This window comes from Megalops cyprinoides, chromosome 18 (genome assembly GCF_013368585.1).
Source record: "Megalops cyprinoides isolate fMegCyp1 chromosome 18, fMegCyp1.pri, whole genome shotgun sequence".
Taxonomy (NCBI): Eukaryota; Metazoa; Chordata; class Actinopteri; order Elopiformes; family Megalopidae; genus Megalops; species Megalops cyprinoides.
In genome coordinates, this window is record NC_050600.1 from 21,121,488 (window position 1) to 21,145,532 (window position 24,045).

The following is a 24,045-nucleotide window of genomic DNA, read 5'->3' on the forward strand; positions in this document are numbered from 1 at the left end:
AACCGGATTGCTTGTGAAAGAAGGAGCTTTGTTGAAACTAAAAACCTCACCTAAACCTGACTCATGCATTAAAAAGGCATATTCATGAGGTAAATATTTAAATTTTTTTCGCTATTGTGGTAGTAGTGTAATCAGGAGAGTTAAATGTCTAGATAGTTTATCCTATAAGAATCACAATAATTGGAATCCTAGCTAGTACCAAGAGACAAGTTCGTGGTTAAAGCAGGCGATGTGACATTATTGGCTACTATGAGATCTGAGGTGCTGCAGACCTGAAGTTGGAAGGAACACACAATAAGTATATTAACAGCATTTTATTGTAAAATAAAGTTGATGTACTTTCAAAATGATTGCTCGGCTCAATGCTTGCTTTTTACCCAAGATGGGTATTTATGGACCCGGAATATTTCATTTCTACCGGTTTGTGTTTCCAGTCTGCTGTGTGTATCTTTTTAATAGTTTGAGGCCTAACGCGCAGGCCGGAGATTTGGCTAGCTAGCCAGTTAGCATAAACTAGGTTAGCGAACATCCCTGTCCGCACTGTAGTTTGCTTTTTGCAAGGCGGTGGGTCCATTTACCGACTTACTGGAAAAAAATCGTCAAGTTACGTGGCCTCGGTTGAGATGATTTTTTGCCAGATCGCGTGTACGACAAGCACTCTTAACAGGAACTAACGTTATTGCTGCTAGATTTATTATCAGAGAATGAAAGAGAGGCGGTGATTACCGAGCGTGCTGTATGGTGGCTAGCTAGCTAGTCAGTTCGCCCGTTCATCAGTTTTGATTTATTTTGGAACCATTGGTAAACCCGATCCTGAAAGATCCCGGACCGGGAATGGGTTTTTAAAATTTGCGTTGATGTTATTCTCTGAGAGGATAGATTTAAAACTGGATTGGGGAAAGTGCGGTAGATTCATCCTCTTGAACTTTTGTTTTCCGACCCATAGAGGCCAGTAGAGGACTGTGTGGACACTGTTGACGAGAATGGAGTTCCCACAGCACCAGAAACCAGCGGATGGCAAAATCACTTATCCGCCCGGGGTGAAAGAGATCACGGACAAGATTACCAATGATGAGGTGGTCAAACGGTTAAAGGTGAGTGAGACATGGGGATGTTATGGCCCGCTGGTACCCCGGAAAGTGGCAGCCGTCTCGATGTTTTGGTGATACCATATGTACTTTGAGCCCTTTTTGTAGTTGAATCAGTGTTAGCTAGCAAGATTTTCCACTCCTTGGTTACTTGAGGAAGCTTGTAACCGCATGTCCTTTCAGTATTTAGTCGGCGGATGTTGCAGGGTGGTTATGCTTTCAGTGGCCACGGAGGTTTATGTGTGACTGTTGGCTTTGACCTCTATACTATCCAGCCAGTGTCAACCTGGGTACCGCGTGTTTATACTGCCAAAGCACATAGGTCATCGTCACTTTTGTGCATATATTAGCGGGCATGTAGCAAATACCCACTACTGTTCCCAGACTTATTGTAATTGTAAGGTTTAGGCCTTATCCGATGTCCCGTTAGTTGTGAGTTAATCAGGAAGCTCCACAGATCATGACATGCTTGAATAACAGTCTGGAAGCTGATCAAAGCTTCTCACTCTAAAAGTGACAACTTGGTCGTTTGTTTCCAACAGAATGATTCAAAGGTTACTTTCAAAGTCAGAGCCAAGGGCAGAACATTCTAGAATGTATCGAGTGCAGGGATGAGTCAGCTGTCGTTATTGACTGCAAGTTGGATGGTCCTCCTTGCACTCCTGTGTCTGGATAGTCTTCTTAGGCTTTGGATTGGTTGATAGCAGTGCCAAATTCTTGTTGGTGTGACATGTGACCTTTTGGGGCCACAGAAGGGGACGGGTGTCAGTCTTACAAATGGCTTACAAAGTACAGCATGGCTTACAAATTGCAACAGTTTTGATCAAAAATCCCAGCATAACCGTAAACATGATATCGCAAAAATGATCGTCAGAAGTGAGAACAGAATGCAGTCCTGCTTGGGATACAGCAATTTAACATTCAGCTCATTAGAGCCTCCATCATTTATTTCTAGAAATTCTTTTCTGAAGTTCCAGTTTCAGCCAGATGTTCATTTGCACGTTGATGACAGTGAAACAGTCTAATGTGTTCTGCTATAGGCTGGGGTAACTGTTGCTTTTGACTGTTAGTAGGATACATGTGTATCTTTTCAGCTGTCCCATATGGAGTACTGCAATTAACAGTCGTAAATTAATACACAATATTTCTCCTTTGCTCAGCTTACTACCTTTTAAAGTGTATCGTTTCTGCTTTAAATTGTCTGAGAAAAGTAATACTGACATGTTTATAGTTTTGTTGATTGGATTTCATGTCTGGTCACTGGCTCTGGTAAATAAATCACACCTGAGGTGCAGCTCGTCAGCACCAGCGGTGGTCACTGTCGGTAAAAGCAAGAATAATAATAGGGCCCCACATCCGTAATGGTCTGTGTATGTGCGTTACAAGTGACATTGTGCTCCATTAAGTTTTTAGGGTATTACCAAAAATGATGGATGGAGCACAGGGACACTGAAGCCCAGGCAGGGCGGTTCATGCACTGCGCCATTAGAAAAGTAATGAATTACATTTACATTTACATTGATTTATTTAGCAGACGCTTTTATCCAAAGCGACTTACAAAAGTGCATACAGCAAGTATAGCGACAAGTATAGCCAATTACCTCGGTTTGGTCCAGTTCGGTTCAGTGCAGTTCACATAGCTGAATGCCTCTGATGGCAGATCTTTTGATATTCCCCCAGGGGAACAGCGATGAGGAACAGCGTCTTTTTGACAGAGTGGGAATGGTAGCAACAACAGCTTCTCTGGCTGTTCTTTTAAAAAATATACCGTTAATTTAAGGTTATAATTTGGAATATATATTGAATTGAAAACGGCCAGAAAACAAATTCATATCTAAGGTAGGTCAGTATTTTTTTAGGGTAAGGGTCTTAAGCACCTGACACACAGGGTGTAGTGTACTGCCTTGCTGCGTTGTGTCACAGGCAAACTTTGTTCCATCTGCTTTATTAAATGAATCAAGCTGGTTCTGCAAAGCCACCAACTCTGTATTGTAAAAAGGATGTATGGTAACACTCCAGTAGCCAGAGAGTGTGTGCCTTGCTTTTTGCATCAGCTGGGTTGTGTGTTAATTGAAGGCACTGGCAAAGGCAACAATGATACAGATGAATACAACATGACGATTGGTTCAGTTGTTGATATGGAATCGTAGTTACAGTAACTCGCATCGTAGCCTATCAGAAATGTGTACGTATAGTAAAACTTTAGCAAACCGTTTGCATAGTTGCAGCTTATTTAGCTAGCTGGCTAACCTTGTAGTTAGACCGTTTTTCCCGTAGCATCTGAAATGTCCTTCATGGATGGAAAATTACCTCATTTCTATAGAAGAAAGAGGTGGAAGTAATACAGTAGTTATGGCTTACTTATACCCAGTAGCAGTTCAGACAATGCCCACCATTTGGGCTTAGCGTACAGATACTGGCCTCAGTGCGAAACCCGAGCCAATCTGAGGCAGTGAAGTTCTGGTCCTCTCCCGCAGAGATGGATTGGCACAGGGACATTGCATCGAGCTCATTCCAGACAGCAGCTAGCTCTGTCCACACTCATCACAGTAGGTGGCGAGTTACACCCCCAATAAATTCATCGAAAAGACTGTGGAGTGCACTCACAGAGTTCCACTCTCCTAGTACCAATATATTACCTTTAAGATATCAATTTTTATGTTTAAAAAAAGATGAAAAATAGGTTGATGTTGGAAAAGTGTCACAATATATTGAATTATTGTTCTGATTTAAGACAATGACCTGTAAAGGAAAAAAAAAAAACAAGTAAAAACAAAACAGTCAGGACGTGGAGTTGCACGCAGCTGAATGCCTGGTTCGCAATGTTTAGCTGTTGTTGCGCGACGTTGCAGCGTGACCTTGCAGCTTCGCGCTGATCCACACATGGGAAAAAGCGTGGGCATCCATCATTTCCCACACGGGGTTTGGTCCTGTTTAAAAATTTAAATAAATAAGGAGTTAGCTTTCCTTTAGTCACTGCTCATAGACAATATTCAGTTTCGCCATTTGGACAGTGGGAAAATAAAGGAATTGGCATTACAGATGAATATTATTGCCTGTGTGAAACCAAATAAATGTGTCATACTTCAGTGACCAAACGTCACATTCTGTTAGGGTGTAATTTAAATGCTGTTTGTGAAAGGCCTCCGAGACTCTTCATGCTTTCGCAGTGTTAGTGAACTCAGTTTCGCAATGGCTTCGCCTGCATGTGTTGTTATGAGTTGAGGTCAGGAAGCAGCGCTGTCTCCAGGTAGAGCGCTAATATATCTTCATTCGGGAGGCTGTTTTAATTACCCACTCGCAGTGTGTCGCGGAGAATTACGGCTAATCAATAATCGGCGCTCACCTTGGAGCACGCAGCCGCCGGCTAAAGCATAGCGTTCAGAGGACAGTTAAATTAATTATGGTAATACATTCACGACTGCGTTTGATTTAGGTTTGAACGGTTGCGACGCACAGCAGTTCAGAGCTGATTCTGTCTGACTCCCCCTTCAGAGCAATGGCGTATTGCGAAGTGGCACACTGTTGACTTCCCTGGGGGAGAGGCCAGTGCACACATATAGCCCTTTCTCTGTTGATTTGATGGGCTTCCACGTGAAGTGGGACTGACAGTGGAGTCTGTAACATAGGCCTGTATCATTTATTAGTTACTGCCCGAATGCCGCCTGCGCAGTTGATTGTTCACAGTTAAGCGAGCGTAAGATCGCCTGAAGGATTCTGTCTGTGATGCAGGGCCATGCACAATATATTTGTTTGTTGCTCCACTCCCCAGAACTTGACAGTTATTGAACAGCAATTTTTCATCTGTCCAGTTCTCGTTCGTTCTGTCTTCTTGTTCAAAGGAATTTCAGCACCCAGCTCTGCAGCAGGGAGACGCGTATATATCTGAGTTTATGCTGCGTTCATATAAAAGAAAAACGGGCGGTAGTGTTCTACAAAAGGTTACAAAACAGATTATATCTTATATTTTGCGGTCATAAGGGTTGTGGTGTGGGGGCTGGTTGTCTGCGCCAGTGGTTCTTGGACTTTGCTTCGATTAGTGTAGACATGTGGGCAGTATGACGTCCTGCTAAGTGGAAAATATTGACTGCCTGACTTGTATTTTTTTTATGTTACAGAAGAGGAATGATTACCATAATTGTCTACCAGGAGGGGATAAACATTTTATGTAACAGCTGTTATCTTTATTAGAAGATTAGATCTCGGCAAATCCTTTTTTTTTCGGTAGAGGAATAAGGTCCGTCGTGGTGCTGGAGCAGCGTCCTCGGTTGCGGCTGCTCCGGCGTGCGCTTTGGGGAAGCTGCGGTGCGGGGCAGCCCGGAGCGGGATCAGCCGGAGAGTGATGAGGCTGCTCTCAGCGGCGGGGCAGCCCGGAGCGGGATCAGCCGGAAAGTGATGAGGCTGCTCTCAGCGGCGGGGCAGCCCGGAGCGGGATCAGCCGGAGAGTGATGAGGCTGCTCTCAGCGGCGGGGCAGCCCGGAGCGGGATCAGCCGGAAAGTGATGAGGCTGCTCTCAGCGGCGGGGCAGCCCGGAGCGGGATCAGCCGGAGAGTGATGAGGCTGCTCTCAGCGGCGGGGCAGCCCGGAGCGGGATCAGCCGGAGAGTGATGAGGCTGCTCTCAGCGGCGGAGGCAGCGTGCGCCCATCCCCCCCCTCTCTCTGCGAGCCCATTGGCTGCTCCCCTCCCCGCTCCGTCCCCGGCACATACAGCGGGCCGCGGCTCTGCTGGGTCCTAAAGCCCTACGTTTTTAAGGGAAAGGACGCTACTGTTCACAGTGCATTTCAGAGAATTCAAGTCCGGTCACGGTTATTTTTTTTTATTAGGGGGATGGCACTATACGTACATTACAGCGTGATGAAGCCTTTTTTTTATTCAACAGTGGATTTTCCTCACAGGGCAAGCGACACTTTATTTAAAATTGTAAATATTGCGAGTGAACTGATGCAAGCAAATATGCTACAGAGGCAAATCTGTCAAATTCAGATGATAAGAGTCTTTTCATTAATGCTATCATACTTGTTGAAAACGTTTCATATCATACCTAGTTTTTCAAATTACCCATAATGAGATGGGTAGCTATAGATACGACATTTGATTATTTAAGACGCAATGAATAATGTTGTAGTCTTGAAAGGCCATTGCCTTGCAGGAGACAGTATCTTATGAGCATCTGACTCGTGTAAGCAGTAAGGAATCAGAATATTATGTTTGACGACCCACCCATTTTTACACAAAGGAAATCTGAGATTGTAGATTGGTACCTTATCGCTATGTGCAATTCAGATGCATACAGTGCATAAATTAACATGGCTGAGTTCATAAAATATACCGCCCGCCCGTATTTATTACATTAGCTTACACATTTATCCAGAGTTACTTACATTGGGTACAATTTCTTATGTTATCCATTTGTACAGCTGGGTATTTACTGAGGAAATTCGCTTCACTAACTCCCCAAAGCGTTAAACAGCAGTGGCCCACCTGGGAATTGAACCAGCAACCTTCAGGTCACAAGCCGAGCTCGTTAGCCACTACACCGCATGGGAACCCGTGCACCTTGTGTTTGGATGTGTCGCCGGGTGTGACACCTGACGGTTGACCTCCCCAACCCCCGCGCACCTGTCTCCCCCCCCACACACAGATGGTGGTGAAGACCTTCATGGACATGGACCAGGACTCGGAGGACGAGAAGCAGCAGTACCTGGCGCTGGCGCTGCACCTGGCCTCCGACTTCTTCCTGCGGAACCCCAACAAGGACGTGCGGCTGCTGGTGGCCTGCTGCCTGGCCGACATCTTCCGCATCTACGCCCCCGAGGCGCCCTACACCTCCCACGACAAGCTGAAGGTACCGAACACCCCAGATCTAACCTAAAAATTCATACACCTCCCACGACAAGCTGAAGGTACCGAACACCCAAGATCTAACCTAAAAATCCTTACACTTCCCACGACAAGCTGAAGGTACCGAACACCCCAGATCTAACCTAAAACTCCATACACCTCCCACGACAAGCTCAAGGTACACGAGTGTTAACCCCATGCTGAGCACCTCCCCTACACCCAAAGGCACTGGAACCCCGACATTGACTCTTCCCGGGAAAAAGAAACGGTCTCCTCTCCTGTAAGGATTAGCCAAAACAAAAACGCTAGAAAGACTTGTATATATTGTGGATATACTGTATATTTATAAGTTTACAGCTTTCAGTGTTATTTTAACACAAGTGATATCTTTTGATGGTAAGCTTTTGTACGTAAAGAGAACGTAACCAATTATGTTGGCTGTTTTGCAATAAATTATGTAGCTGTGGAAACCATTGGATTTCGTTTTGACATGCTCAGTTCTATTCGAAAAAGGAAATTTGGTCTCTGAAGGTCAGTTCTGTAATACCATCTGTAATTCAGCCATCATGGACAACAATCACAAGTATCATAGTTTTCCTGGAATAATTTGCATTATTTCTACTCGTATTCCAACCCTGTCGCTCTCTCTCTCGCTCTCTTCCTCTCTCCCTCTCTCCCCCCCTCCCTCTCTCCCCCCCTCCCTCTCTCTCTCTCTCTCTCTCACCCCCCCCCCAGGACATTTTCTTATTCATCACTCGGCAGCTGAAGGGGCTGGAGGACACCAAGAGCCCACAGTTCAACAGATACTTCTACCTGCTGGAGGTGAGTGGCAGCCTGGCAGCAGCTCCTTCAGACATGAATTCACAGGCAAATTGACTTTACAGTCATAGGATTTCAATTAAGCATGAGATTTAAGTGAAAATGCATCCAAGTGCATACAGCCCGCTGCTGCCAAAGCCTGCTGGACTGGGTAGTGTCCACTCAAAGACTATGTGCTGCTCATGCACCCTTTGACAATGAGCATTGGTCTCTGACTCCTGTCTTCATTCACTGCTATTCATGGAAAGCACAATATTATGGTTAAAATATGTCTAAGTTTCACTTATGACATAGTTTTGAGGTTTAGTGTTACATGAGTGAAATCCTCTCTGCAGAACCTGGCCTGGGTCAAGTCCTATAACATCTGCTTCGAGCTGGAGGACTGCAACGAGATCTTCATCCAGCTCTTTAAGACCCTCTTCTCAGTCATCAAGTGAGCAGTTTTTCTCTCGTGTTGACCGATCTGTGGTGTTAAAGTCCACACTGTCAAAAATGCCCAAGGGAAATTAAGGCTCTGATTACTTAGTCAATCCGCAGATTTACTCATTCATCTCAGTATTACTTTCTTGGTTGTTCTTCACTGTGTTTCTTGTCAACTTTTAATGCTTTCTCAAAAAATGTCTTCATCAGCTCAGTATTAAATAACTGCCCAAACAGTTGTATGCACATCTGACTTGCTGTGAACCCGTAGTCCTGCCTCATGGCAGCCAAAGCTCCAGTTGAGTGAACAGCTGCCAAGTTCTTCAGCAGAAGATGCAGAGTTATTATGGGAAAGGCCACTCAGATTTCTCTCCCTCTTCCCTAATCCTCCCTCCTCCTCTCTCTCTCTGTCTCTCTCACAGTAACAGCCACAACCAGAAGGTGCAGATGCACATGCTGGACCTGATGAGTTCCATCATCATGGAGGGAGACGGAGTGACACAGGAGCTGCTGGACACCATCCTCATCAACCTCATCCCTGCACACAAGGTACCTGTCTCACTGTCATTATAAACCTCATCCCTGCACACAAGGTACCTGTCTCACTGTCATTATAAACCTCATCCCTGCACACAAGGTACCTGTCTCACTGTCATTATAAACCTCATCCCTGCACACAAGGTACCTGTCTCACTGTCATTATAAACCTCATCCCTGCACACAAGGTACCTGTCTCACTGTCATTATAAACCTCATCCCTGCACACAAGGTATCTGTCTCACTGTCATTATAAACCTCATCCCTGCACACAAGGTACCTGTCTTACTGTCATTCTAAAACTCATCCCTGCACACAAGGTACCTGTCTCACTGTCATTATAAACCTCATCCCTGCACACAAGGTACCTGTCTCACTGTCATTATAAACCTTATCCCTGCACACAAGGTATCTGTCTCACCGTCATTATAAACCTCATCCCTGCACACAAGGTATCTGTCTCACCACCATTATAAACCTCATCCCTGCACACAAGGCACTTGTCTCACCGCCATTATAAACCTCATCCCTGCACACAAGGTATCTGTCTCACCACCATTATAAACCTCATCCCTGCACACAAGGTATCTGTCTCACCACCATTATAAACCTCATCTCTGCACACAAGTTAACTCTCTCACCATCATCATCAACGATTTGCTTTAAATGGTTGATTTTGAAGTGTTTATTTAAAATTTCACTAATATTGTGAATAATAGTAACTCCTTTCCTCTGTATTTCCAGAACTTAAATAAGCAAGCATATGATCTTGCAAAGATTCTTCTGAAAAGGACTGTACAAACCATTGAGACCTGTATTGCTAATGTAAGTATTGATTTTTCTTCCTTATATTACATATTCATGATTGTTAACACGTGACAAGATTGCCTTGAACCTCTGTGTCCCTTGTGTCCAGTTCTTTAACCAGGTTCTGGTCCTGGGCAAGTCATCAGTGAGTGACCTCTCGGAGCACGTGTTTGACCTGATCCAGGAGCTGTTTGCCATCGACCCCCATCTCCTGGTGTCTGTCATGCCCCAGCTGGAGTTCAAGCTCAAGGTGCTGGAGCTGGCCGCAATGTGAATGTTTCTCTCTCCATCTCTCTCTCGCGCTCACCGTTTCACTCTCTCACTCTCTCTCTGCCCCTCTGTCTCACTCTCTCTCTTGCTCTCTGTCTGTCCCCCAACTGTCTCTCTCTCACCCACTCTCTCAATTTCTCACTCCCCCCCCCCCCCCCCCCCCCACTCTCTCTCTCACTTTCTGCCCCCCCCACTCTGTCTCTCTCTGCCCCCCGTATCTCTCTCAAGCATTTATTTATTCGTAAATATTACTCTTTACATGACATGATTTGCCAACCATCACATTGCGATGTGATGAGTCATCACAATCATGGATGGATGGATGTCTTACCTTTATCTGTTTATAAAATTTGAAGCAGTTCAAGTAAAATTAAGTGTCAGGCACAATGGTTTAATACGAGTGCAGCACTGGATATTAATCTGAATCCTTGTACGTGTACACTTCCATAACACGGTCCCCAAATGACATGAGGTGATGGTTATATACATAACAACGTGAGCGTTTATTCGGTAAATTAGAACATCTTTGTTCATGTAAGCAAGAGGAACAGGCAATGCCCCTGGTGATGTCCATGGCCTGTTTCTCACTAATCATTTCATTCTTACCTAATCTGATGGGAATTGTGTAATAGGAGTCGTGACAGAGTACTTGCAAATCGCAGGAGAGATGTGATATCAGGAAATTGCATGCGGTTACTGTCGTGAGGTAACAGAATGGTATCATTCAGAGCACAGTGATATCGGATGTTGTGCGCCGTCTCCTGTTAACGCCCCTCTGTGTGTTGCTTAGAGCAACGACGGCGAGGAACGGCTGGCTGTGGTGAGGCTTCTGGCCAAACTCTTCGGCGCCAAAGACTCGGAGCTGGCCACTCAGAACCGCCCGCTCTGGCAGTGCTTTCTGGGAAGGTGGGTAAACACCCCCCCCCGCTCCCCCCGGCTGTCTGCTTCCAGCTGATGTAAAGATGACTGTACCACTAGAACAGCACAGCAAAAGGCCCATTACCACCCATTACAGTCAAAGTGCTTTTATGCCATCAGGAATTATTTTTAGATGACGAAGAGCACTAAAAACAACATTTGGCAGAACTAAGAGTGTAAATCCGTTTGTATGGTTAGGCTAAGTGTATGAACTGTGTGTGATGTGTCCTGTGTGTTTTCTCTTCCTGCTCTCCAGATTTAATGACATCCACGTGCCCGTTAGACTGGAGTGCGTTAAATTCGCCAGTCACTGCCTGATGAACCACCCCGACCTGGCAAAGGATCTGACAGGTGAGCTAGGATGAGAGACTCCAGGCCTGCAGAGGGCGCTGTTTTTCACACCTTCATCATAGAACAAGGACTTAAGGATCCCCCCACAGCGATATATGTAAACCTCACCTTGGGATCCTTCCTCGGCAGAGTTCCTCAAGGTCCGGTCACACGACCCAGAGGAGGCCATCCGGCATGACGTCATCGTCACCATCATCAACGCGGGGAAGAAGGACTTGAACCTGGTCAACGACCAGCTGCTGGGCTTCGTCAGAGAGAGGACCCTGGACAAGAGGGTGAGATGCCTCACTCACACACATACTGGGGGTATTACCTGGTCTGTGAGGTTGAAAGGACTAATTTAACAAAGACCTATGGCAAGTGTAATTTAATGAAGAAATGTAATGTAAATTGGCCGGGCAGTTCTAAATAATGGTTTCAAGAGTGTTTATTCGTACACGTTAGGTCTTGACAGTCTGAGGTCCCTGTGGGCCTGGACCACACCAAATTTGATAAGTTTAAGGTGGATTATGATTCTTGTCAGAGGCGTTGCATATTGAACTGTGTGTGTTTGCAGTGGCGAGTCCGTAAGGAGGCCATGATGGGTCTGGCCCAGCTGTACAAGAAGTACTGTCTGCACCACGAGGCCGGCAAGGAGTCGGCTCAGAAGATCAGCTGGATCAAAGACAAGCTGCTCCACATCTACTACCAGAACAGCATCGATGACAAGTGAGGACCGCTCCAGTCCTGCTGCAGTGTATCTATGCACCCTGCTGAAATAAGAATACCAAGGCCCTGTGTGTGTGTGTGCCTGCATAGCGGCAGTGCGGTGCAGTGTGGTAAGGAGCAGGGTTTGTAACCCATAGACTGTTGTATGCTTGAGGAAGAGACTGAGCCCAAATTGCCTAAGTAAATATCCAGTTAGATGAATTCATAGATCACGATAAACTGTAAGCCCATGTGCTAAGCAAGTGTAACGTAATGGAGTGTGTTTGTGTGTCTGGTTTTCTGTGTTGTACGCGTGTCTTTCTGAAGGTTGCTGGTGGAGAAGATCTTTGCTCAGTTCATGGTCCCTCATAACCTGGAGACGGAGGAGAAGATGAAGTGTCTGTACTACCTTTACGCCTGTCTGGACCTGAACGCCGTCAAGTGAGTGTCAGCCTTCGGTCACCCAGCTACTTCAACGCGGCTGCGGAGCCTTTCACTGCCGCTGTCCGTCACTTCCACGCCACGGTGCAGTGGACAGGTTCACAGAGGGAGTGCAGCATGGCTGCAGTTCAGCTGGTGTCTTAATACCCCCTTTCCACCAACGCGAAGTAGGTGCTACTTCTGGGCTGGTGCTAGTGCCAGTTCGGAGTTGGTTCGACTTGCCGGTTTGGCTAGAGAACCGCCATAGAACCATGCCATTACGTCACTGTGTACGTCTCTGCTTTCCCGCTAGCGACAAGCACAACAACAACAATGGCGGACTACATCGTCTCTTTACAAGTGTTGCTGCTGGCTTTGCGAGCCTACATTGATATCTACGAGCCTACATTGATAGCTAGCCATCAACATTAACGTTATGTTTGTAACATTGGTGTGCACATGAGTAGCTCTCTAAACAGCTAAGAAATGCATAGCTGGCTGGCAACAAGGCGAAACATTTGAAAAATAAAACTTACTAAGTAAAACAGACTAGAGGCTACACTAGCTCTGTTTTTTTTTTTTTTAAAAATGGCGGTCACAAAGTTTTAGTTGGTCCTGTTGGTCACGATAACCCTGCGCCCAGCCCCTGACGTAAGCAGTTCTTAGTTCTAGACCAGCAAAGTGTTGGTGCTCCTCTCGAAACCAGCTGTGGTTGTCCTGGCCGAGAGCCAGTTCTTCGGCTGTCGAAACGCGAAAAACTGGTCCGAGATTAGGCACCGGCTCCGAACCGGCCCTCGAACCGCCTTGGTGGAAAAGGGGTATAAGAGTGCAATGTTTGACATAATCCTTTGTGTTTTTGTCTCTCTGCTCTGTGGGTGCGGTGACCCGCAGGGCTCTGAACGAGATGTGGAAGTGTCAGAACATGCTGAGGGGCCACGTTCGGGAGCTGCTGGACCTCCACAAACAGCCCCCGGTGAGCCCTGCCCCCGCACTCCATGCACCCCTCTCCAATAGGGCAACACCCCTGCTGAGACCCTCCCATTTTAGCTGCCTGTGAGGAGGCTGACCAGTGCTTCTCACAAAGCAACAGTACAGAAGAAACAAGCCGATGTAAAAAATCAAATAATTTATTTTCAGACACAAGCAACGAAACCCACCTGCAGACACAAGCACTACATGCTGCTTACAAAAGTCTCCTAGCAGCTCCCACACACCTGTATTTATTGAACCTGTGATTAGGAGGGTGTGGTCCGTGAACCAATGGCTGGCTTCACATGCACACAGAAAAAATGACAAACCGTTACAGTTAACAAGATTTGAATGCACTTGATGAAATGTTATTTGCTGTTGGTGGGTTTGAATTGGATTGAAGACAAAGGGCCCTTGAACGTTTCACATTTTAATGATTAACACAAGCTAGCAGTTGAAAAACATTAAGTTTCTTGGGGAGGAGAAGGCTCTCCTTCACACTACCTTCACTTATCCCCTTCATGAAAAGCAATACTCTACTCTCCCGATACAATATGCAGGGTCTCACACTGCCCATATCCCCACCATAGCTTGTTCAGCCACACCCACACTGCCCACCCCCCTGCAGTCTGAACAGCCTTGGCTCAGCCCGCTGTGTTCACTCCCCTCCCCATTTCTCACGTTTCTTTTCTAAGCCCCATCTACGTTCTTGATTATTTTCCCCATTCACAATGCATTGTCTAGGGCTCTGCCCGTATGTCTGTCAGCTCCCCCATTAGAGCCCTGACAGTCAGTCCAGCCCGCATTCACCTCTCCTTGATCACAGCCCCGTTAGCGCTCTCTCCCCTTTACATCTTGAGTTCTCTTATTTAAGCAATTAGGCCTGTAGGCTGTGGCTCTTACCAAAATAAACAGGAAAAATGCATGCTATCACATCAGTCACACTGCTCTCTTTCTCTCTCACCAAGATATGATTGCGCTTTCAAGTGAACTCTGTCCTTCCCTTGATTTTAGATGACCGTGTGGTATTTGATGATAATGCATTAATGACGTATTGTGTTTTCTCTTTGCAGTCTGAGGCTAATAGCACAGCAATGTTTGGGAAGTTGATGACCATAGCAAGTAAGCCCGCGTGTGTCTGTCTGTTGGTCCTGATTTTGTGTTTGTCGTAACTTCTCTGGCACTAGTTGTGCGGTTGCTGTACCGAGTGTCTCCGTGAGAATTTGTCCTTTGTCTTTGGATGTTGTTTTTAACTCTACCAGTACAACCAGCGAAACTACATTAAATCTAAAGAGGCTTTGTTGGCCCCTTTTTGGGTCTTCTACAGAGAGTCTTGTGCTCTACAAAGGAGACTTTATCTAGTCGCATGCCAGCGTGCGGACAAAAGACTTCAGTGTTGGTATCACTGAGTGGAGTACATTCCGCTGTTTCCTGTTCTGTGCAGGGATGAGACCTGATGCAGGGGTTTCAAAACTTTCCAAACCCGCGAATACATTTTTGTGCATTTCCCTCATATAATAATGTTTATATGTGTGTGTATGTGTTTGTGTATGTCTGTGTAAATGTATATATTACATGTTAAATGTTAATATTACATATGCCTACTCGTTGAAGTGGAATATGTTTGAAATGCATGTCAGAGTGTTAAGTTTTCCGGCTGAAAGGTTCTGCTCCCTCGCACAGAGAACCTTCCAGACCCCGGGAAGGCGCAGGACTTTGTGAAGAAGTTTAACCAGGTTCTGGGGGAGGATGAGAAACTGCGCAACCAGCTGGAGCAGCTCATCAGCCCCACCTGCTCCTGCAAGCAGGCCGAAGTCTGCGTGGTGAGCGGCCCGCTGCCCGTCCGCCCGCCCCTCCTCTTTCTGTGTGCCCGCCCCCTCTGTCCATGTGCCCGCCCCCTCTGTCCATGTACCCGCCCCCTCTGTCCATGTGCCCGCCCCCTCTGTCCATGTGCCCGCCCCCTCTGTCCATGTACCCGCCCCCTCTGTCCATGTACCCACCCCCTCTGTCCATGTACCCACCCTCTCTGTCCATGTACCCGCCCCCTCTGTCCTTATACCCGCCCCCTCTGTCCTTATACCCGCCCCCTCTGTCCATGTACCCACCCCCTCTGTCCGTTCCACTGTTGGCGTGTCCTTTCCGTATTAACCAGCCATATGTCATTTTGTAATCTAACGTAATGTATGCGCAGATGCCAGGGTGTCACACATTGCCAGTTCCACACTCCCATCAGGGGAGTGTAGGCATCTCTGGCTACCTAAGGGACCAATCAGCAAGCAGTGACAGTCCCCCCTGGTGGTCTGTGCATACTTACCTCAGGGTCAGCGCAAGTTGTCTGAAGGCCTGACATGTCTGCTAGCTAGGCTGGTCTTCCCCTGAGCGACCTGTCTATCCCCATGTCTGCCTGCCTGTCTGTCATTCTTTCTTTGTTTCTCAGTATATTGTGGCAGTCTCTGACTGGTTGTAATATCGTCCTGTACCTCCACAGAGGGAGATTTCCCGCAAGCTGACATTCCCCAAGCAGCCCACCAACCCCTTCCTGGAGATGGTGAAGTTCCTCCTGGAGCGCATCGCCCCCGTGCACATCGACTCCGAGGCCATCTGGTAACACCCCCCCCCCCCCCCCCCTGCGCCGTAGTCACGTGAACCAGGCACACTGAGATAAAGAACCCAGAGCACATTTAAACTGAACTCGCCTCAACTATAGCTGTCCAGTTTACATCACATTTTACCGGAATGACCGGAAAAAATACTGTTGTGAAAAAAAGAGTGCACAAGATTCATTAAAATAAACAGCCAACATTGTTTTTGAGCCGTGTGTCTAATTGAATTTAGTCAGAGTTTATTATTATGGAAAGGTTTTGTTTTTTATCGTAGCATTACATATGGCTTATATTATAAATAGAAACAGCAGAGTTATCTTAATTAGTAGTAGGTATTCAAATGTCCGTTTATAATGACATGTAGAGCTTTGCCTCCAACCCGTTTTAGGGGAAAAGGATTTCAATTAAACAAATAACCACAAACTGGATTGACAGTAGCATTGAGTGTGCTTTTACGTGCTGGATTTCTGGTTGCATTCAGCACAGTGGAAAAGCATGTGTGCTCTACCAGGTCACCCAGCCTGGTTCCAGTTCAGCAGTGGACCGGGGGCTCGTGAATAATGAGACCAATTCTGTGTCACGTTTGCCCTCGAGACCGGGAACGTAAAATCGAGATGCAGTTCTTGACCCACTTCGTGAGCTGACACTACCAACAGGGATCCAGTCATGACGTATTCCACAGAGACCAAACCGGAGTAATGCATTTCACTCGGAGGCAAAAACCGCCCACCTCCGAGTCAGAAAATGAACCAATATACGGCGCAGACAAACAGCAGACACGCTTGAGTTCGCTGACATTTAAATATGTAACTTGGTCTGCGGCTGAGTTGTGCAGTATGCGTGGATTAGGGGCCAGGGAGCGTTGTGGGGAGATTACATAACTCCCGGTAAACCGAGTATCAGTTTAGACGGAGGCCTGGTGCACCACTGCGACACCTAGTGTCAGCCTCATGCAACTGCAGCTGCTCCTGTTCTCATTGAGGAAGAGACTACCAGTGGGTGAAATTCAATCTGTTCAGAACAGATTTGTCATACCGTTTGTGTTGCCCGTACAGTGTTCTCCTTTACAAATTTGATCATGTTAATGTCTGAGCCTGGGAATGTTTGTGAGGAATTGATCTTTTTTTTTTTTACTTTATCGGCATCCATCCGGGCCAGTGTATTTCGAATTAGACGCGCGTATGACGCTAACCAGACGTTTCTTTTCCTTCGGGACGGGCAGCGCTCTGGTGAAGCTGCTGAACAAGTCGATCGAAGGCACGGCGGATGACGAGGACGAGGGAGTGAGACCCGACGTGGCCATTCGCTCCGGCCTGGAGCTGCTCAAGGTGAGGCCTGAGCACCCCCTCACCCTCATCACCCTCCTCATCCTCATCACCCTCCCCCACAGGGGCCTCCAGGGCTGACTCCTTCAGAAAGAGCACACAGGCTTAAATATGTGCTCTCTTCCTCAGTCAGTTATTCACTCTGGTTTAGATGACACCAAGGGCTGCTCTCTGAATAATTTGGACAAGAACTTTACAGTTACACTCTAACACAAACGGCTCGACATTCTGTGGTGATTGAGAGCATTTGGAAATGATTTGCAGGTAGAGTGTTCAGCATGATGTACCAAGCACACACCAAGTTAGTAGCCGGTAAAAGGCTTACTTACAAATGCTTGGGCCATTTATTTACATTAAGCAAAGCAGTTTCCCCGGGTTTTGTTTTCCCATGGAAAAGTCGAGGTGACTTTTTAGTGAGCCGATTACCAATGGGCTCTTTACACGTCTGTGCGTGCGTGTTTGTGTGTGCCTGTGTGTGTACGTGTTTGTGTGTGCTTGTGTGTGTACGCAGATAGGTCCGTGTGTGTGTGTGTGTGTGTGTGTGTGCCTGTGTGTGCGCCTGTGTGTGTACGCAGGTGGGTCTGTGTGTGTGTGTGTGTGTGTGTGTCTGTGTGTGTCTGTGTGTGTGTGCCTGTGTGTGTACGCAGGTAAGTCTGTGTGTGTGTGTGTGTGTGTGTCTGTGTGTGTACGCAGGTGGGTCTGTGTGTGTGCGCGTGTGTGTTTGTATGTGTGTGCATGTGGGCATGTTTGCATGCATCCATGCGCATGCATGGGATTGTGTGCGCCTGTGTGTGCGCGCATGCGCTCACCCCACCGCCTCCTCTCCGCAGGTGCTGTCCTTCACCCACCCCACCTCCTTCCACTCGGCCGAGACCTACGAGTCCCTGCTGCAGTGCCTGAAGATGGAGGACGACAAGGTGGCCGAGGCCGCCATCCAGATCTTCCGGAACACGGGCCAGAAGATCGAGACGGAGCTGCCGCAGATCCGATCGTAAGCAGCCCCTGTGGTCGCTCCCGACTCGCCCTCCCTCAGCTTTCCCCGTTAAGGCTCTCCTGAGGCCTGTACACAGGCTGTCTCTGAGCCCCACCTGGCCCGGCCTCCCAGTGTCGGCCCAGCCAGCCCGGCATGACTCGTTACATTCATGTTTGTTCTGTGAAGGTCACCGTTTCCCACCGCAGCTTCCAAGGGGACCTGTTGTGAAAAAAATATCAGCCGTTTGCCTCGGTTATTACTTCGTATGTATTCCTTACTGGATGTTTCTAAATTATTTGAAGTTTTCTGCTAGGAGTCCATATGTTCTTGGAAGTGAAACCCAGGAAGAGTATTCAGTTGGACACACTAGTGCAGTACAAAATAAGTGAATAAATATCCCTTAGGTGGCAGATGTAGAAATGCTACACATGTCCACCTAAACACTTTCCCTGGGTTGTATTTTATCACTGGGCAGCAGTTTGGCGCCGCATTGCTGTTGTAGCCTCAGGCGAAGTACTTAACCCAGATTGCTGCAGTAAATATCCAGCTGTATAAATGGATGATGGCTAAGCTACAAAAGCCACTCTGAGTGAGGCCATCTGCTGGGTTAATTAAGCAGTATGACGGAATTACTACAGAGGCCCCTCCCTCCCTCCTCCCCCGCAGGACCCTCATCCCCATCCTGCACCAGAAGGCCAAGAGGGGCACCCCGCATCAAGCCAAGCAGGCGGTCCACTGCATCCACGCCATCTTCCACAACAAGGAGGTGCAGCTGGCGCAGATTTTCGAGGTACGGTACCGCCACGGTACTGTCTCTGTGTGACAGGGTAGGAAGGGAAGGGACCTGGAGCCCCACCCGCACACAGGACAGCGGACGGAAGAGTGGAGGATTGTGGGATACGGAGGGATGAGGTGGGCGAGCTGAAGGTGGGGTGTGAGGTGTGGGGCAGAGCGCAGAACAGAAACTGGAAATAGACTGACCCAAATTCGAAAAGTAAGTGGGGGGGGGGGGGTTGGGTATATGGGATATCCCGGGCTTTTAAGCCGCATGACAGAACCGCACCTGGGGACAGGTGGCACCAGCTGGCTGTAAACTTCCTAATCACATTCTACACCAACTGGAAGCGAGCATGTGTTGTATCCATGTCCAGCGCATGTCGCACACGCTCAGTGCAGCGCGGCGGAGATTACATTCAGCTGTAAGTAAACATAATGATGCGTGTTGCTAAGCAGCATGTGCTACCAGCGATGCTCTGCGGACCAGTACGACACGCAGTGGATTTGTGCGCATTAATCCCATAATTCCTAAGCGCGGTCAGTGACTGCGAGTCGCGTGACTGGGTGGCCGCTCCAGCCGGATGCGTACGAAGTGGTGATGGGATGATACACATCTCATCTACTGAATGTAAATCTGTCATCTGAATGCACATCTGCTGTGAAACCTTTGCACAAGATGTGCAATTGCTGCGTTATATTTAGCAAAAAATTTAGCAAGCAAATTTCATCTTTTGCTGCTTCCTATAGCTTCTGTCCTACAGCTGGTGTCCATGTGGCATATGACTTACACACAGGTTTAACACAAAGAAAGATGTCACTTCAAATAAAACAGGTGTACATGTGGCTTAAAGCTGTGCTTTATGTTGGAATGTATAGTGTAACCCATGCCTAGGGTCCAAGGTCATCAGAAATACATCAGAAATACACTATATGGACAAAGGTATTTGGACACCTGACCATTACACCAACAGGGACTGTAATGACATTGTATTCAAATACATATACTTTATTATGGAGTTGGTCCCCCTTTTGCAGCTATAACAGCTTCTCTTCTTCTTGGAAGGCTTTCCACAAGATTTTGGAGTGTTTCTGTGGGAATTTGTGCCCATTCATTCTGTAGAGCATTTATGAGGTCAGGCACTGATGTTGGATGAGAAGGCCTGGCTCGCAATCTCCGTTCCAGTTCATCCCAAAGGTGCTCGATGGGGTTGAGGTCAGGGCTCTGTGCAGGCCAGTCAAGTTCTTCCACGCCAAACTCATCAAACCATGTCTTTATAGTCCTTGCTTTGTGCACCGGGGCACAGTCATGTTGGAATAGAAAAGGGCCTTCCCCAAACTGTTGCCACAAAGTTAGAAGCATAGCATTGTCCAAAATGTCTTGGTATGCTGAAGCATTAAGATTGCTCTTCGCTGGAGATAAAGGGGCTATCCCAGACCCTGAAAAACAGGTGTGGCCAAATACTTGTGTCCATATAGTGTACATGGTGTGTGTGTGTGTGTGTGTGTGTGTGTGTCTGTGTGTCTGCGTGCAGCCCCTGTCCCGCAGCCTGAACGCCGACGTCCCCGAGCAGCTCATCACCCCGCTGGTGTCGCTGGGCCACATCTCCATGCTGGCGCCCGACCAGTTCGCCTCGCCCATGAAGTCCATCGTGGCCAACTTCATCGTCAAGGACCTGCTGATGAACGACAGGGTGAGGGCGGTCTCAGACACGTCAACACGGAGGGGGGCGGTGCAGGACCGGGGGAGTGTAGCAGAGATTGGATAACGATTTTCTGGACAGTAGATGACTGAGTCTGATGCATGGAAACCCACAGGTCTGATCCGCAGGGAATTTTGTATTTTGATATTTTTTTCATTGAGGCAGAAGAGTAATTGTTTTCTTGACTAATTTCTAGTTTCACAGTGTTAAAGTGCTTATAATAATGAGTGGAAACATAGTGCTTCAGGTTTTCATGTATGATCCTTGGTATTCTATAAGGAAGGTTCCCCATCTTCTACCTCTTCACATCATTGGACAGCCTTTATGTAATGATCTCCTGGCTCCTCCCCTTTCCCCAGTCTGTAGGAAACAAGAACGGGAAGCTGTGGTCCTCAGATGAGGAGGTGTCCCCGGAGGTGCTGGCCAAGGTAAGAGAAACACTGGACACAGCTGTTCTCCTGTTAAATCTAGAGAGTAGACTGCCCCCTGCTGGCCCATCAACAGCACCTCCAGCAGAATTTACCAGGAGGTCTCCCATCGAAGCACTACCCAAGCCTAGCCCTGCTTAGCTTCAGCAAACAGGTGGGCAAGAGCTGAAAGGCGGTAAGGCTGCCGAGACAGCAAGCCGGTGGCCTGGACAAAACTGATTGTTTGTCCGGCCAAGAATGTGCCTCGGGTTTCATTTCCTCCGAAAGTTGAGTTGTTCGTTAAATGCCTGACGCTTCCATGTCCGCAGCAGGGTTCAAAGGTGCGCGCAGACCCGCCTTTTTAAAACGCTGTGGGCCTCAACTGTGTGTCTGAACCCCCTCAGGTCCAGGCCGTCAAGCTGCTGGTGCGCTGGCTGCTGGGAATGAAGAACAACCAATCAAAATCGGCCAACTCCACCCTGCGCCTCCTCTCCGCCATGCTGGTGAGCGAGGGGGACCTGACGGAGCAGAAGAAAATCAGGTACCCGCCAGTGCACGTGTGTGTGTGTGTGTGTGTGTGTGTGTGTGTGTGTGTGTGTGTGTGTGTGTGTGAGAGAGAGAGAGAGAGAAATGAACATAGCACACTGTGTATGTGCTCAGGCCTGAGGTTGGAGCCCTAGGCCTGCGTCTCTCTAACCTGTTCTCCCCCCGGCTCCCTGCAGTAAGTCAGATATGTCCCGCCTGCGGCTGGCGGCGGGCAGCGCCATCATGAAGCTGGCCCAGGAGCCCTGCTACCACGAGATCATCACGCCGGAGCAGTTCCAGCTGTGCGGCCTGGTCATCAACGTGAGTCACGCCCCCCCCCAACAGGCCCTGCTGCCGTTCCGTTGGCTGCTCTGTGTGGTTCTGGTCAGCGATAGGGCAAAACTAGGACCTGCATTCCTCGTTATGAAAGGATGCTTTAAACTTCACGTTTTAAAAATACACCGGTCAGCTTTAGGCAGTGATCTCACTAGCGTATAATACACGTCAGCTGCACCTCTTCTTCACTAAACCTCATTAGCTTGAGCGGTGGCCATTTATTTGCTTGTTTTAGTAGATTGCAGCACTTAACATAAACTTTACTGGACTTGGTTTTGGTGATATTTGTGATATTAGCATTTGCAGCCATATCTCTCCTCTGCATTGTCCTCGCAGACCTGTGTGACCAGCTTTGCTCTCTGCTCTCCCCTGTGTCTCGGCCTGGCAGGACGAGTGTTACCAGGTGCGGCAGATGTTTGCGCTGAAGCTGCACCTGGCGCTGGTGAAGCTAATGCTGCCGCTGGAGTACCTGGCCGTCTTCGCCCTGTGCGCCAAGGACCCGGTGAAGGAGCGGCGTGCCCACGCCCGCCAGTGCCTGCTCAAGAACATCAGCGTGCGGCGCGAGTACATCAAGCAGAACCCCATGGCCCACGGTCAGTGCGGTCACACAGCTCACAGTCACACAACACACGGTCAGTACAGTCACACAGCTCACAGTCACACAACACACGGTCAGTGCAGCCGCATAGCTCACAGTCACACAACACACGGTCAGTGCGGTCACACAGCTCACAGTCACACAACACACGGTCAGTGCAGCCACACAGCTCACAGTCACACAACACACGGTCAGTGCAGTCACACAGCTCACAGTCACACAACACACGGTCAGTGCCTCACAGTCACACAACACACGGTCAGTGCAGCCACATAGCTCACAGTCACACAACACACGGTCAGTGCAGTCACACAGCTCACAGTCACACAACACACGGTCAGTGCGGTCACATAGCTCACAGTCACACAACACACGGTCAGTGCAGCCACATAGCTCACAGTCACACAACACACGGTCAGTGCAGTCACACAGCTCACAGTCACACAACACACGGTCAGTGCGGTCACATAGCTCACAGTCACACAACACACGGTCAGTGCAGTCACATAGCTCACAGTCACACAACACACGGTCAGTGCAGCCACACAGCTCACAGTCACACAACACACGGTCAGTGCAGTCACAGTCACATAGCTCACCGTCACACAACACACGGTCAGTGCCTCACAGTCACACAACACACGGTCAGTGCCTCACAGTCACACAACACATGGTCAGTGCCTCACGCTCACACAGCTCACAGTCACACAACACACGGTTAGTGCCTCACAGTCATACAGCTCACAGTCACACAACACACGGTCAGTGCAGTCACATAGCTCACAGTCACACAACACACGGTCAGTGCCTCACAGTCACACAGCTCACAGTCACATAACACACGGTCAGTGCAGTCACATAGCTCACAGTCACACAACACACAGTCAGTGCCTCACCGTCACATAACACACGGTCAGTGCCTCACACTCACATAGCTCACAGTCACATAATACACGGTCAGTGCCTCACAGTCACACAGCTCACAGTCACGTAGCACACGATCAGTGTCTCACAGTCACACAGCTCACAGTCACATAACACATGGTCAGTGCCTCACAGTCACATGACTCAGTCAGTGCCACATGGCCCACAGCCCATGGTCAGTGTCTGGTAAAAAAGGTTCCCAATATCACAGTATCCATTGAGGAGGTGCTAAAAGGGACCAGGGGTTGTATGAGAAAATAAAATTGCCTCCTTAATAATAAAAGTGCTTCTTTGATGCATTGAGCATTTATAAATCTGCTTGGCAAGGATTATTTAGTGGGTGTGTTGGTGTCCTCACCTAAGTATTTGGCCATTTGCAAACATGGATTTTTATTCCACTGATTGCTATTGACAAAGTGCCAGTTCCAGTTGTGTGTGTATGTGAACAACAGGTTTGAGGTAAAATACTGATCATTAGAAGCTGAAATACTGTCAGCCACAGGCCCTTTCTGGTAATGCTGACCCAAACCTGAGAGATAATGGCCCTTGGATGTAAAAGACAACTATTTATTTCCCCAAAAAAAAAAAAACATTTTCAGTGGTACCTCTGACATTTTCAGTTTTTCTTCATCCTTGAAATTTTGCTCTGGGATTGCGCTGGTATAACAGGAACTTCCTGTCCCAGAAGTAGCGCCCTCTTTTTGAGTTCCTGTGCCTTCAGCCTCTCTGTAGGTTTCTCTCTCATCCAT

At 47.9% G+C, this 24,045-nt stretch overlaps 1 protein-coding gene across 1 annotated transcript in view; it reads left to right on the forward strand.

The window, feature by feature from the left end:
• Nucleotides 1-24,045, forward strand: part of LOC118793237 (sister chromatid cohesion protein PDS5 homolog A-like) — a 29,446-nt gene continuing 5,401 nt past the window's right edge. The window contains exons 1-25 of the mRNA XM_036551308.1: nt 1-89; nt 947-1,094; nt 6,731-6,934; nt 7,666-7,752; nt 8,085-8,182; nt 8,592-8,718; nt 9,451-9,531; nt 9,623-9,763; nt 10,574-10,689; nt 10,958-11,052; nt 11,182-11,327; nt 11,609-11,760; nt 12,067-12,180; nt 13,051-13,132; nt 14,202-14,250; nt 14,812-14,951; nt 15,617-15,732; nt 16,954-17,059; nt 17,887-18,047; nt 18,696-18,819; nt 20,339-20,497; nt 20,866-20,934; nt 21,318-21,454; nt 21,636-21,759; nt 22,163-22,367. Coding sequence (XP_036407201.1) covers nt 984-1,094; nt 6,731-6,934; nt 7,666-7,752; nt 8,085-8,182; nt 8,592-8,718; nt 9,451-9,531; nt 9,623-9,763; nt 10,574-10,689; nt 10,958-11,052; nt 11,182-11,327; nt 11,609-11,760; nt 12,067-12,180; nt 13,051-13,132; nt 14,202-14,250; nt 14,812-14,951; nt 15,617-15,732; nt 16,954-17,059; nt 17,887-18,047; nt 18,696-18,819; nt 20,339-20,497; nt 20,866-20,934; nt 21,318-21,454; nt 21,636-21,759; nt 22,163-22,367 — 2,944 coding nt within the window. The 5' untranslated portion in view covers nt 1-89; nt 947-983. The remainder of the gene's footprint in view (nt 90-946; nt 1,095-6,730; nt 6,935-7,665; nt 7,753-8,084; nt 8,183-8,591; nt 8,719-9,450; nt 9,532-9,622; nt 9,764-10,573; nt 10,690-10,957; nt 11,053-11,181; nt 11,328-11,608; nt 11,761-12,066; nt 12,181-13,050; nt 13,133-14,201; nt 14,251-14,811; nt 14,952-15,616; nt 15,733-16,953; nt 17,060-17,886; nt 18,048-18,695; nt 18,820-20,338; nt 20,498-20,865; nt 20,935-21,317; nt 21,455-21,635; nt 21,760-22,162; nt 22,368-24,045) is intronic.